Source organism: Capra hircus, chromosome 2 (assembly GCF_001704415.2).
Source record: "Capra hircus breed San Clemente chromosome 2, ASM170441v1, whole genome shotgun sequence".
NCBI classification, from domain to species: domain Eukaryota; kingdom Metazoa; phylum Chordata; class Mammalia; order Artiodactyla; family Bovidae; genus Capra; species Capra hircus.
In genome coordinates, this window is record NC_030809.1 from 8,357,917 (window position 1) to 8,375,643 (window position 17,727).

General features: G+C 38.9%; 1 protein-coding gene across 1 annotated transcript in view; it reads left to right on the top strand.

Moving 5' to 3' along the window:
* Nucleotides 1–17,727, top strand: part of TMEM57 (transmembrane protein 57) — a 69,929-nt gene that overhangs the window by 16,276 nt on the left and 35,926 nt on the right. Inside the window, exons 3-6 of the mRNA XM_018056052.1 lie at nt 194–320; nt 4,039–4,162; nt 5,960–6,138; nt 7,344–7,845. Coding sequence (XP_017911541.1) covers nt 194–320; nt 4,039–4,162; nt 5,960–6,138; nt 7,344–7,845 — 932 coding nt within the window. The remainder of the gene's footprint in view (nt 1–193; nt 321–4,038; nt 4,163–5,959; nt 6,139–7,343; nt 7,846–17,727) is intronic.

Here is a 17,727-nt window from a genome sequence, read left to right on the forward strand (position 1 = left end):
GGATTACTCTTCAATGATGAATTAACCACATCTTTTTATATGGGTGATTTTAAATATTTAAAATTTCCTATTGTAACTTGCTCTATAGTTATTGCATAGCAGCTTCAGAGATTTTGTTCAACGTGCTTTTAATAATCTCTGCTTGAAATGAACAAGTTCTAATACGTGCTTTTTATTTTGTCTTTCCCTTTAGGCCTTCTCAGTATTTTTTGTTTGTGTAGCATTCACATCAAATATAATATGTCTGCTATTTATACCCATTCAATGGCTTTTTTTTGCTGCTAGTACATATGTGTGGGTTCAATACGTATGGCACACAGGTAAGTCTTAATGGTTTCTTAGATGGATTGAAATCTTAGATTCAAACTTCTAAACTGTGATTTCCTTGAATAAATTATTTAGAATTGAGTTTAATGTGGACATTTTAAAGATCCCTTTTCATAATAGATTATAGTATACCTTTAAAGTGTATTTCTTTTTTATTAAAAGTTTAAGCCTTTATGATTTGATATTTTGATTGTAGGCATTTCAATTACCAACTCTCATTATGAAATATCCATATTTTTTTAAAAATTGAAGCAATTATTATTTAGGTAGACTTGAAGACAGCCATGTGCCAAATAAGAAAAATGTTCCTGCAGCTTCAGCATTGAAAGGAATGTCAGAAGTCATTTAGTTGAACCCTTACTTAGTATAAGAATCCCCACAGCATTGCTGGCACATGGTGTTTTAATCTCTGATTGAAAATCTACAGTGACAAGGAACTTACTAGTGTTGTTTTGGGGCAATTGGAATAGAAAATTCTTCCTCGTACTGAGCCAGAATTTTCCTTCTTACGCTTTTGACCCAGGATATCTTGACTGTCTTGGGGTGCACTGATCACTTTGAGTTGATAAAGTGCTTTCTCCAGAAAAATATATGGGAATATAGAGAATATATATTTTTTCAGTTTCAGCAGGCTTACAGACCATCCCTCTAATCCAAACATTGGACCCCTGTGTTAGAGCCACACTGAATAAGTGTACTGTTCCATCCATGTTAACATTTCTTTAGACTAAAACACACTGTCATATCCTCTCATGTTCTTTTCTGTAGACAAAGCATCTCTGATCTCATCAGCTTTTCCTTGTATGTTATTTTAAGCACTTTCACCATTTTGGTCTCCCTAATTCTTAGTGGCTCTCTAAACCACAGTGTACATTTCAGGTGTGTTCTGGCTTGAGTGGAACTACATAGTCACCTCCCTTCTTAGAGCTATTCTTATGCTATTACAGACTAAGATGAGATAAGCTGTTTTAATAACTCCAGTCCACTACGAAGCCTGTGCATAGGACACAGGGGGATGTGAGGACTGGCTCACAGACATGTGGGGATGTCGCACTTGTCTGCAAAAGCAGCATGAAACTTGATTCCTAGGCCCAGCTGTAACCTGTAGCATTTTGACCACTGAAAGAGCACCAACTAATAAAAGCTGTCTGGAGCAGCATTCCTCCTCTTCTCTAAATGCTAGAAGGATGATGTTGTCCCATGTTAGGAGGCACGACTCAGCTGTATTTTTAAAGTATCTGCTGTGAGCACGGTTTTCTCCATCTTTAGCACTCTCTCGTATCTGACTGAATTTATAAGCTAGCGTGCTTCTTCCTTAGTCTGCTTTCCTCTAGTTAAAGTGATTTTTCTATATACCAGGTTTTACTTGTATTTTCTTGTCCTGGGCCTCAGCTTCGAGTGAGTTGCCATTTACACTTATTCTCTCTAGGTCTCAGCTTCTTTTCTGTCATATGAGGGTGGAGTGATCTAGATAATAATTAAGGGAACCTTCCAGCTCAAATAATCTGTGACTCTGATGAACTATAATGATTTTCTAAGTTGCTTTAATAGTGTCTTATTAGTTGAGAAAAAGCTACTCATGTAAATATTATTAGAACTTATTGGAATTCAGTGGGTGACCCACAAGGCAGCAATGAAGCTAATATAATAAATGATATTGGTCTCTCTTTAGCTCTAGGCTCAGAAATGCATGTTGGAATACCTAAGTTATGAAGTGCGTTTTAATTTGGAGTGGTTAGCAAGCAAACAGAACAAACCCTGTGTTCTTATTAGGCCCTGTAAATATGAGTGCAATATTTATACGTTGGAATTAATTTCTCTTTCGTTGTTAAAATTTAACATTTTAAAAAAGAATGTTAGGAATGGTTGATGAAACTATATATATTGCCACAAAAGCCTGAAAATATTATGTCACTAATTTTTTCCTTGTTAAGAGGGAGAAAACAGGATATAAAACTGTATGTACAACGTAACTATTAAAATAGTTCAAAAATATTTTCAGTGTGGTTTTATTTATTTAGATGTAGAAATATGAGTAATTTGTCCAAATTTTTCTGTTTTTCCTGTAATATGCTAATTTTGTTTATGATAACTTTAGAAATTAATGTAGAAATTAGATATTTACAGAATGTAAATTTTTTAAAATGTATTTTAAAATGAATTTGAAAATGGATAATCCTAAGGATTGACTTTTGTTTTCCTACCTTGCAAAAATACCCTCTTTGGGTTTATTAAATCTGTAAGAATGGTTGAAACCACTAGCTGTCTTCACAGGACTTTGCCTGTCTTCTTATCTTATGGACTAGGTCTGTGGGGACTTGAATTCTCCTTAGAAGCAGATTCAATATTGTTTCTGTGAATTTGGACACAGTTTCTATAAACTCTGGGCCTCACTTTACTCTTCCATAAAATGAGGAAGTTGGACTAAGTGGGACTAATCTTTGGGACTAATTTTTCTGTAATTTTTCTTTTGTTTCATCCATTCCAAAGAGTCTTAGAAAGAAGCCATCTAATTCTTCAGGTCACTGAGTTTTCCCTCCATTTGTCTCTTCTGTAACTGGCTTGCTTTATACACTCTCAAAGGGGATCTTTCCAGAGTTATAGGTCTCATGTCTTTGTGTTCCATCTTCATAAAATATCCCATTATTAGTCGTGTCCTGACATGGATGGACCTAGCCTACAGACTTTGATTCTAAAACCCAGTGAAAATTATCTGACTATTTGAGTCTTGTTTATTCTATTGCAAATTGCTTTTTCCTCTGTTGAAAATTGCTTTTAATTACAAAAGGAATATGAGCTTGTAGTTAAGAAAAAAAACTTTTTTGAATAATACTTGAATGTCAGAAACGTTTCTTAGTGCTGTAATTCATTCTTCAAAAATTGTTTTTTTTTACATATCATTCTATGATAATACAGATCTTCATCCTTTTGAAAAGTTGTATCATATTTCATTATATAGATTTATTATAATTCAGCAGTTCCTATTGATAGGCACTTAAGTTAATTCTAAATTCTAGTTTTTGCTATTGCAAATAATACATTGAGCATTCTTATACATTGATCCCAGGGCTCTTTTATATGTCTATAGGGTACATTTCTGGAATTGGAATTTCTGGGTCAAAGGTATAAGTATTTTTCATTATACTGCCAATTTGCCTTATAAGAAAGTTATCCCAATTTATATTCTTACTAAGAATGAGAGGGAAGCCATTCACACATCTTCCCTGTACTATTACCCATCTTTAAAATTTTGGCTTTATCTGATAGGTTAAAATAATTAAGTCTCACTAAAAAATTTTTATCTCCCTAATCAGTAGAGAAGTTGACATCTTTTCACATGTTTTTTAACTGTCTATAACTGAGTCACTGAGCGCGCGCACACACACACTATTTTTTCTTTTATAACTTCCAAATTTTTTCTTCAGTTGCCTTTTTTATTGATTTGTAGGAGGTCTTTGTATGCTAGGGCTATGATTTCTTTGTTTTACATATGTTGTAAATATTTTCTGCCAGAATACTAGTTTTTATTTTTGTCGGTGATTCCATAGCATGTTTTGTCATATGAAAGCTTTCAACTTGGATCAAATTGCTTTTTAATTAGTTCAAAATCTTAAATGAAAGTTACTGTAGTTGAACCAGTCTCCCAAACAACCCATCTGTTATATTAGTTAATGTGTCATTGATGCTTGTCTCTCTGCTGCTTTCCCACAGAAAGGGGAGTGTGTTTGCCCACAGTATCCCTCTGGATACTCTTTGTTTATATTGAAGCAGCAATTAGATTTAAAGATCTCAAAAATTTTCATGTAGACCTTTGTCGCCCATTTGCTGCTCACTGGTGAGTATTATGTATATTCTTAATCTGTAGTCCAGTTAAGTGTTTTCAATGTAGAATGGTAAATTTAATTGTAAATTTTTTCTTAGAGATATTATATGAATTCAGAAGACAGCATAACATGGTGTGGTAAAGAACATGAGCCCTCTAGTCAGGGAGATGAGTGTTTGAATCCCAGCTGTGCCCCCTAACAGCTTTGTGCTTTGGACATGTCACTCTCTCTAAGCCTTAGTTCTCTTACGTTTATATTGGGAAGCTGTCTCATGGGGTGTCATGGGAAAGATGAAATGAGGTGATGTATGTAAAGTGTTTAATTAGGTCCATGTACATAGGTGTCTGATACTTGTTACCTGTTTTTATTGTAATCAGATAATGATTCCAAAAAGCCTTGATGAAATATATGACTATTTCATGCAGATTAAATGATTTTAAAATTTCCTTTGCATGTTTACAAAAGCAAGATAATATTATTAATAATTTTTAAGGACTATTATTTTTAACCTTAAACCATGAAACATTTTTTAAAATAAGCTTGATTTTTGTTTATACCTATTGTAGAAATCACCACTTAATGTATGTTAAGCTTGATTTTTGTTTATACCTATTGTAGAAATCACCACTTAATGTATGTTTAATCTTTTAAATACACCAATTTTTGCTAATATTTATGGCAGAAACCAAAACAAATAGGAATCAACAACCAAAAAATAGTTACCAATATGTTTAAAATCTTTACAAACAAGTGAATTAAATAGACTTGGTCAATAAACTTGACACTATAAATTTGTGGTGTGATCACATTTGGACTAATTATAATTGGTAAATTAGAAGTTTTAATGTTAATGAGACTTCCCTGGTGGCCGTGAAGAATCCTCTTGCAATGCAGGAGATGCAGGAGACGCAGGTTCGATCTCTGGGTTAGGAAGATCCTCTGGAGAAGAAAATGGCGACCCACTGCAGTATTCTTGCTTGGAAAACCCATAGACAGAGGAGCCTGGCAGGCTGTATAGTTTGTGGGGTCTCAAAAGAGTCGGACATGACATAGCAACTAAATAACAGCATTAGTGAAGCTTGAGAAAAGTTTTGACAGTGTTTTCAGAGGCTTTGAAACAATATTAGATTGATGGCTTTAATGAAAATATTTCAACTTTTTGTCCCAGGGATTAGAGTTGTAAGTACAGCTGGTTTAATTTGTTGGTTCAAACCAAATGTTTGCTCTGATAATATCAGATACTTGGTTAAATGATTCTTAATTTATGTTTGATAGAGTGTTTATGAACTAATTTTCCAGGAATAGCTGGTGACAGGCATTTCTCAGGCAGCAAGAAGATGAGTCACCTGGATTTGACCCTGCCTTCTAGTATTGAAAACCAAATGATGTGTTTGATTTTAATGCTTGCAGTGTTTACTTATGATCACTCATAAAATCTCTACCTTTTTAGTTCTTAAAAACATACAGATCCCTAAGTCCTAACTATGCATGAGGCAGGTTCCATGTTAATCAAAGACTTTAGCCACTGTATCCAACAGTCTCTGTGGTAACCTCTTGAGTGTATTTGCAGATTGCCAGGGCCTAGTGGGCAGCTTCTTACGGTCCACCGGTCCTGCTGTTCCGCAGGGGTTTGTTCTGCATGCTAGCTGCCTGATTTCCACAACAGACATAGTTAGTTGTGTTTACTGGATGCTCAGCTGTTGCCATCATCTGTAATGACGAATCGGTCATAGGGTCCTCCTGCGCCTGATGCGTGTGTTGCGTGTTTTCTTAACTTACATTTACTAGCAGAATTGTCTTCTTTCTAGTATTGGATACCCAGTGGTGACTTTGGGCTTTGGCTTCAAAAGTTATGTAAGCTACAAAATGCGGTTGAGGAAGCAAAAAGAAGTGCAAAAGGAGAACGAATTTTACATGCAGCTTCTTCAACAAGCCCTCCCTCCAGAGCAACAGATGCTACAGAAGCAAGAAAAAGAGGCCGAGGAAGGTAGGTCTTTACTCTAAAGCTGTTGGCTCAATAGGTTAGTTATTAGTTTGTCAGTAATATTTTTTCAGAAAAGTTGCTAGGGCTTTGGGAAATTACCATGGCTTTTTGTGTTTTCTGGTGTCCCTCTTTAGGACTGTTGCTTTACTTGGTCATGAAATACAGAATATGTATGATGTTTTCTGCCTAGTGTCTTAAGACCAAGTGCTTTTAAATATATTTATTTTTAAAACTTATTTCATTTCCTTTTACAATTTATTTTCTATTTTAATATTTTATTTGTTATGAAGGTTTTAAAATATTTATTCTCAGTGACAATAGTATATGCAACTATGTGCATTTGTAATTATAGCAAGCCAAGTGTAAGCCAGATAGAGATGTAAACACAATTGTTTTACAAATCAGAATTCTTCTGAATAGAGTAAACATGGCTAGGTCTTATTTTAAATGATTTGTATAAGGCAACATGGATCTTAGAATGACCTTTTCTAATACAGCCTCTTTCATGAATATGTAACCAATTCAATAAGTGAACAGACAGCAATACTAGTTTTCTTTGGTTTTTGTTTTTAGTTGATACATGACAAAATCTTGTTCTCTGGTGTGGTGCAAAATTATCTCTTCAAGTACACTTTGTCGAGTTTGAATATGTAGACCTATACAGAAAATTCATTGTAAAGCGGCCCAGTAAATGATAACAGACTTCTTATTACTTTAACAATAGAGGCAAGACAAAGGATAGGTGCCCTGTATGCTAACATCACACTTGTTTGTTTCATTTAATCTATCTTTTCAGTAAAGTTAATAAATTTGTTTAATCCAAGCATCTTCTTAAATGTGGCCTTTAAGATTATGATCTGCCTATGTCCTGTCACCCCAGTGATAGACAAGTTTGATTTGACTGATAAATGAGGTATGACTTAATTGTAAAATCCTCATATTCTTTTCAAGGTCAGAACTTTAATGACGTGGTGTTTCGAAATGATGGTGATATTCTAAATGTGCAGCTTCTCAAATTTATTTAGCTTTGCTTCTTGAAGTTAGCATAATGAGGTGTGGTTCTTGCTTCTGATTGAGTTGGCAGCTTAATGTAATACGCTTCTAAGTGTAGATGACACTGTTTGTTGAATCAATCCATTTTGTTTTTTACAACTAAATAGTCCAGTGTGGGTTTTTTTTTGCTTGTTGGTTTGTTTTTGGTATTGTAGCAGCCAAAGGATTACCTGATATGGATTCCTCAATCCTCATACACCACAACGGAGGTATCCCAGCCAACAAAAAACTCTCTACAACTTTGCCAGAGATAGAATACCGAGAAAAAGGGAAAGAAAAGGACAAAGATGCCAAAAAACACAACCTTGGAATAAATAACAACAATATTCTACAACCTGTAGACTCTAAAATACAAGAAATTGAGTATATGGAAAACCATATCAATAGTAAAAGATTAAATAATGATCTTGTGGGAAGTACAGAAAATCTCTTGAAAGAGGACTCCTGCACTGCTTCCTCAAAAAACTACAAAAATGCCAGTGGCGTTGTGAACTCCTCACCTCGAAGTCACAGCGCCACAAATGGGAGCATCCCTTCCTCATCTAGTAAAAATGAGAAGAAGCAGAAATGCACTAGCAAGAGCCCAAGTGCACACAAGGACTTAATGGAAAACTGTATTCCTAATAACCAGCTAAGCAAACCGGACGCGCTGGTAAGGTAAGTGTGTGTGCTGTGTCCTTAGCACTTCCCGTGAGCTTGGCTTGGGTCTTGAGAAGCGTGTTTCTGAGTAGGCCGCAGGGGTTGTTTGTGATCAGATTCTGTGACAGTTAACTCTGTGGTGCTGGACACTGAGTGTTTCTTTCCCACGGGTCTGTTGGTCTCCCGCACCATCCAGAAGCATTGACTAAAGCTCTTCCCAGTGTGCTCAGTGTGAGGTGATAGTGGTTACTTCCCACATTTGACAAATTTACACACGACTTGATTTTTCTTGTGGTTTTGAGAGGCGTATCTTTAGTCTTTTTTCAATTTGCATATCCAAAGATCATGTGGCATAGACACGAAAAGAAGAGTTTGTGGCCTGTTCGTGTAAATCTTTGTCAGACAGGTACAAAAAATAATCTTTCTAAAAATTCCATAGGTAAATGCAGTTAATCCTTGAAGAACACGGGTTTGAACTGCGTGGGAACACTTACACGTGTTTTTCAGTAGTAAATATGGCAGTACTGCATAGCCCCTAGTTGGCTGAGTTTGTGGATGTGGAGGAGCCATGGATATGGAGGGCCCACTATAAATTATAGTGGGCTTAATCTGCATATTGTTCAAGGGTCAACTGTTCAGTGTTAGATACAGATTTTAATTAGAAATGTTCCTTTTCCCATGTTTAAGTTAAAGATGAACGTTGTTGTATTACCTTGATTGGCTCAGACTTAATTTTGCTGTGTTTTATATATTTTATAAAATACACATACGTTCCTTTTACTTCATCAGTCAGTTCAGTTGCTTAGTTGTGTCCGACTCTGCGACCCCATGGACTGCAACAAGCCAGGCTTCCCTGTCCATCGCCAACTCCTGGAGCTCGTTCAAACTCATGTCCATCGAGTTGGTGATGCCATCCAACCACCTCATCCTCTGTCATCTCCTTCTCCTCCTGCCCTCAATCTTTCCCAGTGTCAAGGTCTTTTCTAATGAGTCAGTTTTTTGCATCAGGTGGCCAGAGTATTGAAGCTTCAGCCTCAGTCCTTCCAATGAATATTCAGGACTGATTCCTTTAGTATTGACTGGTTTGATCCCCTTGCAGTCCAAGGGACTTTCAAGAGTCTTGTACTTCATATCTTTCAATTTGGAAACTGAGATCTGAAGTGGAGCTTTTATATTTTTTTTCTCTCTTTAGTATTTTTTAAAATTGGAGTATAATTGATTTACAGTATTGTGTTAGGTTCTGGTATACAGCTAAGTGATTTAGTTATACATATATCTCTACATTTTTTTTCATATTCTTTTCCATTATGGTTTATTATAGGATATTGAATATAGTCCTCTGTGCTATACAGTAAAACTTTGTTGTTTATCTATTTTATGTGTAGTAGTTGGTGTCTGCTAATCCCAAGCTCCTAATTTATCCCCCTACCCCCTTTCCTCTTTGATTACTGTAAGTTTGTTTTCTGTGTCTATGTGTCTTTTTCTGTTTTGCAAATAAATTCATTTTGCCATATTTTAGATTCCACATATAAATGAAATCATATGGTATTTGTCTTTCTCTAACTTCGCTTAGCGTAATAATCTCTATATCCATCCATATTATTGTAAATGGCATTATTTCATGGACCTTTCAAAAAGTACATAGCTCAAGAGGGCTGCTGTGACTCCTTCTCTCCTCTAAGTTATCTCATGTTCCTGTTTGGCTTGTTTCAGAGCAGATCATTTATGTGGGAAAGTTTCTAGTATTGTAAATTATATGAATTAGATTAATAATTTGTTTTAGTTTTCTGATTGGCAGCTAGATAAAGGGAAATACAGGTGGATTCTACTCCTTAAGGCTCTAGAGGTTTCATAACCCTTGGCCACTATTGGAAACATACCATGCTGCTGCTGTTACCAGGCTGACATTCACATGTGTTTTTTTTTTTACATTCTGCCCCATCGTGCCCTGCGGAGAAAATACTCAGCAGATAGCTGTCTTTCATTTGCTCAGGGGAAAAAGACCAATTAGTTGACCTTCTATGTCAAAGTGAATATCTAACAAATTTACTATATGCTATAAATGAAACATCTGCCACCAGCTTTTTAACATCCTCTCTCCTGCACAATTTTAATAATAGCAGTCAAGTCAAAACAATTTTCCTCTGTTGGGTGTTACAGAGAGAGCAATCAAGGCTCAGTTCTGTGATACCATCTCACTTGGGCCCAACTTGTCATGTCGGTGATCTCTACTACCTCATCTGCCTTTAATAAAGAATTTCAAGAACTCAGATGGCCCGTTTTCCAGTCGTGGGTCCAGTGCTCCTGAGCTGCTCCTGGGGTATATACCTCTTCCTGTGGTCACTGATGTGTATTCTGATGTGCCTTGATCTGAAGGGCTCCAGAGTATTACTCTGTTTTAGGGAATCAGTTCAGTTCAGTTGCTGAGTTGTGTCCGACTCTGCGACCCCATGAATCACAGCACACCAGGCCTCCCTGTCCATCACCAACTCCCGGAGTTCACTCAAACTCATGTCCATCGAGTCAGTGATGCCTTCTAGCCATCTCATCCTCTATCATCCCCTTCTCCTCCTGCCCCCAATTCCTCCGAGTATACCTGCTGTCAAATACATAAATATAAAATATTAAATAGTTTCATAAGCTTCCATGGGATTATTTTCAACTTTTCATGTAATATTATAAAAAATAGATGATGTAAATATCCAACAATAGGTGAGAAACTTAAATACTTATAGTCCATCTATTTGATGGATTTTTAATACAGATGTTAAAAATCATATTTTGAGACAGTTAGAAATATAGGATAGTGCTTATAATATAATACTTCATGAAGAAAGTAGAGAGGAATCTTACTGAAAGCATTGTTTTTCTGATATACACAGAGAAAGGGTTTGACAAGAAAGGAGCCAAAACAATAATAGTAATTTCTCCTTGATAGTATTGGGTCTTTTAGTTTTTATTTCATCTTTCATGCATTTTCAAGTTTTTCTGTGATAACAGTGAAAGTTTATGAAAGGAAAATATAACTTGCTTGACTTCATATATGTTTTGATGAATATTAAGACTCTTAACGGATCCAAACCTGACATGTTTGAGCTGTTAGCCAGAGAGTGGATTTGTTATCTTTAGATGGAAAAGGCTGGGCTTGAAGTCTCTTCAACAGTTTGTACATGAGTTCTTCACTCTTCCAGGTACATCCAGGGCTGTGTACAGGTCCAGGCTGGCTAGAGGGATAAGAGGGATGAGACTGATTGTCCCTTTTGTAAATTTTTAAAAAATCACTTGAAAACCAGTGTTGTAGTATTAATAAATGCAACACATTCCACATAGCTATGTGTGTCTCAATTCATGGTTGAAAACTGCTATATTTGAGGAACCAATTCATTGTCTTTGCAGGGGGAATTCATTAATATACCACTTTCAAAGAGAAGTCTTAAAGATTGGTATGGCTGTCAAAGTAAGATCTGATGGTCATTCCCTGTGAAGGAGCAAGCAGTCCTTCGGGTCTTTTCATTGTCTCTCCAAACTCCAAGGATGTTCTCTAGAGTGCTGTATACCACAGACTGACAAATGACTGCACACAGGCCAAAGCTGGCCCACTGCCTGTTTTTGTATACTATCATGTAAGAATTGAATCGCCAGTCTATGTCTGACGCAGGGTGCAACATGCTTGGGGCTGGTGCATGGGCATGACCCAGAGAGATGTTGTGGGGAGGGAGGTGGGAGGGGTGGGGGGGAAAGAGAAAAAAAAATAAATAAAAAATAAAGTAAGTTTTATTGAAACGTAGCCACACTCATCCATTTGTGTAGTGTCTGTGGCTGGTTTATGGTGGCAGAGTTGAGTAGTTGTGACAGAAACTCTCTTGCCTACAAAGCCAAAGATCTTCCTAGCCAGCAACTAAAAAGCATGCTGGTAGGTTGCTCAGGTTGGGGAAGGTGAGGAACTTGGCAGTAAGCATTGCTTGTAGGCCACTTTCCAGGAAAAGTTTGGGAACTTGCTAAAGCATCTTTTGATTTGAGAAATAAGTATCTTACAAAATGACCCAATTTCTGCCAGCTTGATTTCTGAATTCTTTACCCAAGTTATTTAGAAACAGACTTATAATGTTGGTAGCCAAAAATATTTTTAATTTTGACATGGAAAAAATTCGATATATAAACAAAAAAGCAATGAGAAAGATCAGTTATTTTAACTACGTGCTGGCAGATTAAAAAGGAATCATGTAAATTAGACTGAGGTTTGCTCAATTTTTTCCTCCAGTGGTCAGTTTTTTTAAGCATGCAAAAAATTATAGAAAATTTAGGTGGAAAAAAGGAGATATATGACACAAATCACTTAAATTTTTGTCATATTTTCATCAGCTGAATTTATATAGATGTGGCCATAGCGTTTGTGTAGTTTTTTTCGTCCTGATTTTTCACCTAAATTATATTGGAATCATTTTCCCAACCTAGCCTAACCTTGGTTTTCACTTGATGTGGCATATTCCGTGGCAGTCTGTATGATCATTCCGTGACCTGAGGTCTAGTAGGTCTGGGTGTAACACCTGAGCTGCTTTCCTGTAGTTTCAGGGCCCGCAAGCAGAAGAGCCAGCACTTTTGTTTGTACTTGGCACAATGCTTCCTCTCAAACACAGCCCAAGATTGTGGGGTTTCTTTGGGATTTGTTACTTGTTTCAGTTTCCTGGTTAAGGGAGAGAATTTAAAACTGGGTCCAAAATGTAAAGTGATCCATATTCTGTAGAAATGTTGAAGTAGGAGTCTCTTTGTTTTATTTCCGTCCCCCTTTTTCTTTCTTTGTTTTTGTGTTCAAGACAGATGAATCTTTCTTGGTTCTCATACTTACTCTTAGTAAGATATCAACTCTTTAACGTAGTTGCATAATGTTTGGTGTGAAGAGTCATAAAGGAAAAGTATCCACACTTTGCCTAGAAGGGATGCTTTTAATGAAACTGAGTAGAATTTAGAATGTTGCAGAGATATTTAGAGCAGCCTCCCCAGCCCTGTCGTTTCATCAGTGAAGTAAACAAGTCCTGGAAAATTAAATGACTAGTCCTAGTAACCAGCTTGGAGAAGGCAATGGCACCCCACTCTAGTACTCTTGCCTGGAAAATCCCATGGATGGAGGAGCCTGGAAGGCTGCAGTTCATGGGGTCGCTAAGATTAGGACACGATTGAGCGACTTCACTTTCACTTGTCACTTTCATGCATTGGAGAAGGACATGGCAGCCCACTCCAGTGTTCTTGCCTGGAAAATCCCAGGGACAGAGGAGCCAGGTGGGCTGCCATCTATGGGGTTGCACAGAGTCGGACACGACTGAAGTGACTTAGCAGTAACCAGCTGGAGGGACAGTTACAAGGACCAGAACCAAAGTTTCATGACTTCTGCCTTTGCTGTTAGTAATGTGCTGCTTAAAAAAAAGTTATACCAACCTACTTTATTGTTCTGGTTTTTAAATTTTTTTTACAAATTCTTGTGTTTTTGTTTGTTTCAAATATATATACATCTAAAGTTGGCACAAGGGTTGGCACCAGAGCTAAATTTTGTGCTCTTTTGGCTAAAATGTATAGAAGAAATGCTTAGAATTTTAGAATTTGTTTAATTTTCCTTTCTTCTAGAGAGGTGCTGTTTTAAGAATTTTAAAAATTCATGCTCTTGCCAAAGACACAGGGGTATATTTATTTCTGAACAGACGGTGGCCATCCGCTGGTACCTCTGAAAATTTATAGGATCTCTAAGAATGCAGCTCTCATTAGGACTCTGTGGGAGTTAGTCTAGTTCAGACACCCTGGAGCCCCCTAGCAGGGAATTTGCTCTTTAGGAATAAACCTGGGCTAGGCCTACGTTGACAGAGCAGACCCGAGAGCCTCAAATTGGGAAACGTAAGATAGGGGATGTAAAACTCAACCCTGGGGAAAGGCCACCGTGACTGCTTGAGAAGTCTGAGGCATGGGCATGGCCATCATGGTAGGTTCTGAGGGCAGAAGTGGGGGTAGCTTTTCTTCAGGGGAAAATGGAAATCTGGGGAATGCTGTAATTTATTGAATAGTCACTCTTTTTTTTTTCTTCTCTAAATTCATTTGGCTATTTCGGGCATACCAAAATGTTATAACTTAGTTTGTTCATACAGTTCCGCATAGTTGGAGACTTAAGAGCCTCGGGGGAAAGGTAGAGAACGTTTATTAGGACTTTTCTAGTAATCACTAAGCAAGTTTGGTAGCCCTGCCTCAGCAAAGGTGTGGTGGTGGGGTGGCGGGGGTGGGGGAGGGTAGGGGTTTGAAGGGGTAGAGGAGCTCTCTAAGAAATTCTAACCCATTCACTTACACAGAGGAGTGTTTAATTTACATTCATACCAGGAACTAACTTATATTACCACTTCTGGGTCTTAGGGAAATATTTTGGGAGCATATAGATTGATGATAACATAGTTGATAAACAGGCTTTATACTGTCCTGGTCCATCAGCGACTATATTGATCAGTATTGTGTTTTAGTAGGCTGTGACATGAGTCTTGGTGACTCATCTCTTTCTAATCTAAGCTGGTGGGCGAGCAGAATGTCACTGGCCTTCATTCCACTTTCTAGCCATTATAAATCTTGTGTTTATGTTTTGTGATTTTATGTTTTTCTTATGAGGGACAAAGATAGCAAAAGCTAAGAGCAGCCAACTTTCTTCCTTGATGGGACTTGGCTGGTGGCACAGATGGCCCAGGTGGTTTGACTAAGCAGTTCTCAGTCTGAACTTAATCTTGTCTCCAGATGCCAGTGATTTAAATTGTTGTGTAACCTCTGCCTTATAGAAGACTCCTTAGTGTGGTCTTGCTGTTTGGGGACAAACAACAGACAATTTACACTACTTCCAATTTTTCATTTCCCCACATTTTAAGATGTGCGCACGCACTCATTTGTGTCCAACTTTGCAAGTCCATGGAATGCAGCCCGCCAAGCAAGAATACTGGAGCAGGTTGCCATTTCCTTCTCCGGGGGACCTTCTGACCCTGGATGGAATCCATATCTCCTGAGTCTCCTGCATTGGCAGGCGATTCTTTACCCCGAGGCCACCTGGGAAGCCCCATTTTAGGACATCTACGGACAATTTAAAGTTAGATATCCACTGAAAGGAAAGGGCCATATTTTTAGATACTAATTTTTAATTATCAGTGGATTCAGTATGATTTTGGTGTGAATAGCTGTGAAGAAAAAGCATAATAAAGAGAGAGTCCAAGAAGCCTCTGTTTTGTCATCTTAGAGATTGTAGGCACAAAGCAAGGATAGAATCCAAAGCTGAGACCCAGCTCTGGGGAGGAAACAAGACAGTGCAGTCAGTTCCAGAGGTAGAGCCTTTGTGCATTCACTGGGGTAAGTCCCCGGGGGAAGGCGGCCTTATGTGGACTTTTCCAGCCTTCTCTCAAGTCCCTAAAGAGTCCTACATGGGGGATCACAATAGTTAAAGTGGGGAATGTTACAAAGGATTCTCTTGAAAGGTGGAAAAGTGAAAGTCGCTCAGTCGTTTCTGACTTTTTGTGACCCCATGGACTATACAGTCCTTGGAATTCATCAGGCCAGAATACTAGAGTGGGTAGCCTTTCCCTTCTCGAGGGGATCTTCCCAACCCAGAGATCGAACCAGGTCTCCTGCATTGCAGGCGGATTCTTTACCAGCTGAGCTACAAGGGAAGCCCTGAAAGGTGGAAACATATCTTAAAAAGAATGTAATGGAAAGACCTCAAGATGGATTGTTAAAGGGGAGGAAGTAGAAAAACTGATCAGATAGTATGACCCCATTACAAAATATGGGTAAGTATTGTTCTTATACATACGCAGAAGATTATTTGAAATAGTCTATACCAAATGGTCAGTTATAGTTGACTATAGTAGATGTTTACTTTCTACATTGTCTGTTTCTACATACCTTGAATTTTTACACAGGCTTATTATGCACATAATAGAATGTAAGCTCAATGAGATTAAAAGATGCTTACTCCTTGGAAGGAAAGTTATGACCAACCTAGATAGCATATTAAAAAGCAGAGACATTACTTTGCCAACAAAGGTCCGTCTAGTTAAGGTTGTGGTTTTGCCAGTAGTCATGTGTGGATGTGAGAGTTGGACTATAAAGCAAGCTGAGAGCTGAGGAATTGATACTTTTGAACTGTGATGTTTGAGAAGACTCTTGAGTGTCCCTTGGACTGTAAGGAGATCCAACCAGTCCATCCTAAAGGAGATCAGTCCTGGTTGTTCATTGGAAGGACTGATGTTGAAGCTGAGACTCCAATACTTTGGCCACCTGATGCGAAGAGTTGACTCATTTGAAAAGACCCTGATGCTGGGAAAGATTGAGGGCTGGAGGAGAAGGGGATGACAGAGAATGAGATGGATGGTTGGATGGCATCACTGACTCAACGGACATGAATTTGGGTAAACTCCGGGAGTTGCTGATGGACAGGGAGGTGTGGCGTGCTGCGCTTCATGGAGTTGCAAAGAGTCGGACACGACTGAGCGACTGAACTGAACTGAACTGAAGCTCAGTGAGGCCAGGGACCACCTTTGCTCGTCTTCCCCTTTTTTCCTTTGCCATGATATATGGTGATTGGCACACGGTAGATGCTCAGTAAATACTTGCTGAACAAATGTTACCCTTTGTCCAGGAGAAATAATAGGTAGGCGGCCAAGAGAAGAAAGGCAGGCCTCAGTAACTGCAGTGCAGTGCCAGTGCCGTGTCACCCAAAGGCTCTGAAGGTGGGATACCTCAGTGTTACGGTAGACCAAGCCAGAGACCTGCTGTCTAGTGTCAAGCTGTTTGTTGTTCTTGAGTAAGTTGTTACTGACTTTATTTCTAAAAAATAAAAAGAGTTTCCACTCTTAAGCCTCCTTCCTTGCTGTGCAAGAGATTCAGGAATTTCTGGAAGTTACATGGGCAAGGGAAGAAAACTCCGAGGGGACAGTTGTCAAAAAGCCATTTTTTCTGGCAGTGGGTTGATTATGCTGCAGGGCCAGGGAATCTAGGCACAAACCACATGTCAGCCAAGAACGTAGAGAAAGGCTGTTTGCCTTGTCTTATTCCACTTTACTGCTGGCTCTTGCCTTCTCTCTTCCTGCTTAGTCCTAGCTGTTCTCGTTGTCTTTGTGGTAGCTAGAGAGAGAGACCTCAGATCCCACATTTCTGTTCCAGAACCTTCCCTCCAAGGAAATCCCCTTGGTTAGAAAATGTGTTGACTGCCCTGTATGTCGTCTCAGGTGCCAGAGAGAAAGTGGTACATTGGCTTGTTTTCTTCTGAATACATTTCATTCGAAGACATTTTGCTCTGTGTCAGGAATAGTTTGTGAAAGAAAATCTGATCTTGGGAGGCAGTGACTGGGGCTTTGGCCTTTACCCGCGCTGCTCTTTCTGATCTTGGGAGGCAGTGACTGGGGCTTTGGCCTTTACCCGCGCTGCTCTTTCTGATCTTGGGAGGCAGTGACTGGGGCTTTGGCCCTAACCCGCGCTGCTCTTTCTGATCTTGGGAGGCAGTGACTGGGGCTTTGGCCCTAACCCGCGCTGCTCTTTCTGATCTTGGGAGGCAGTGACTGGGGCTTTGGCCCTAACCCGCGCTGCTCTTTCTGATCTTGGGAGGCAGTGACTGGGGCTTTGGCCCTTTACCCGCGCTGCTCTTTCTGATCTTGGGAGGCAGTGACTGGGGCTTTGGCCCTAACCCGCGCTGCTCTTTCTGATCTTGGGAGGCAGTGACTGGGGCTTTGGCCTTTACCCGCGCTGCTCTTTCTGATCTTGGGAGGCAGTGACTGGGGCTTTGGCCCTAACCCGCGCTGCTCTTTCTGATCTTGGGAGGCAGTGACTGGGGCTTTGGCCCTAACCCGCGCTGCTCTTTCTGATCTTGGGAGGCAGTGACTGGGGCTTTGGCCC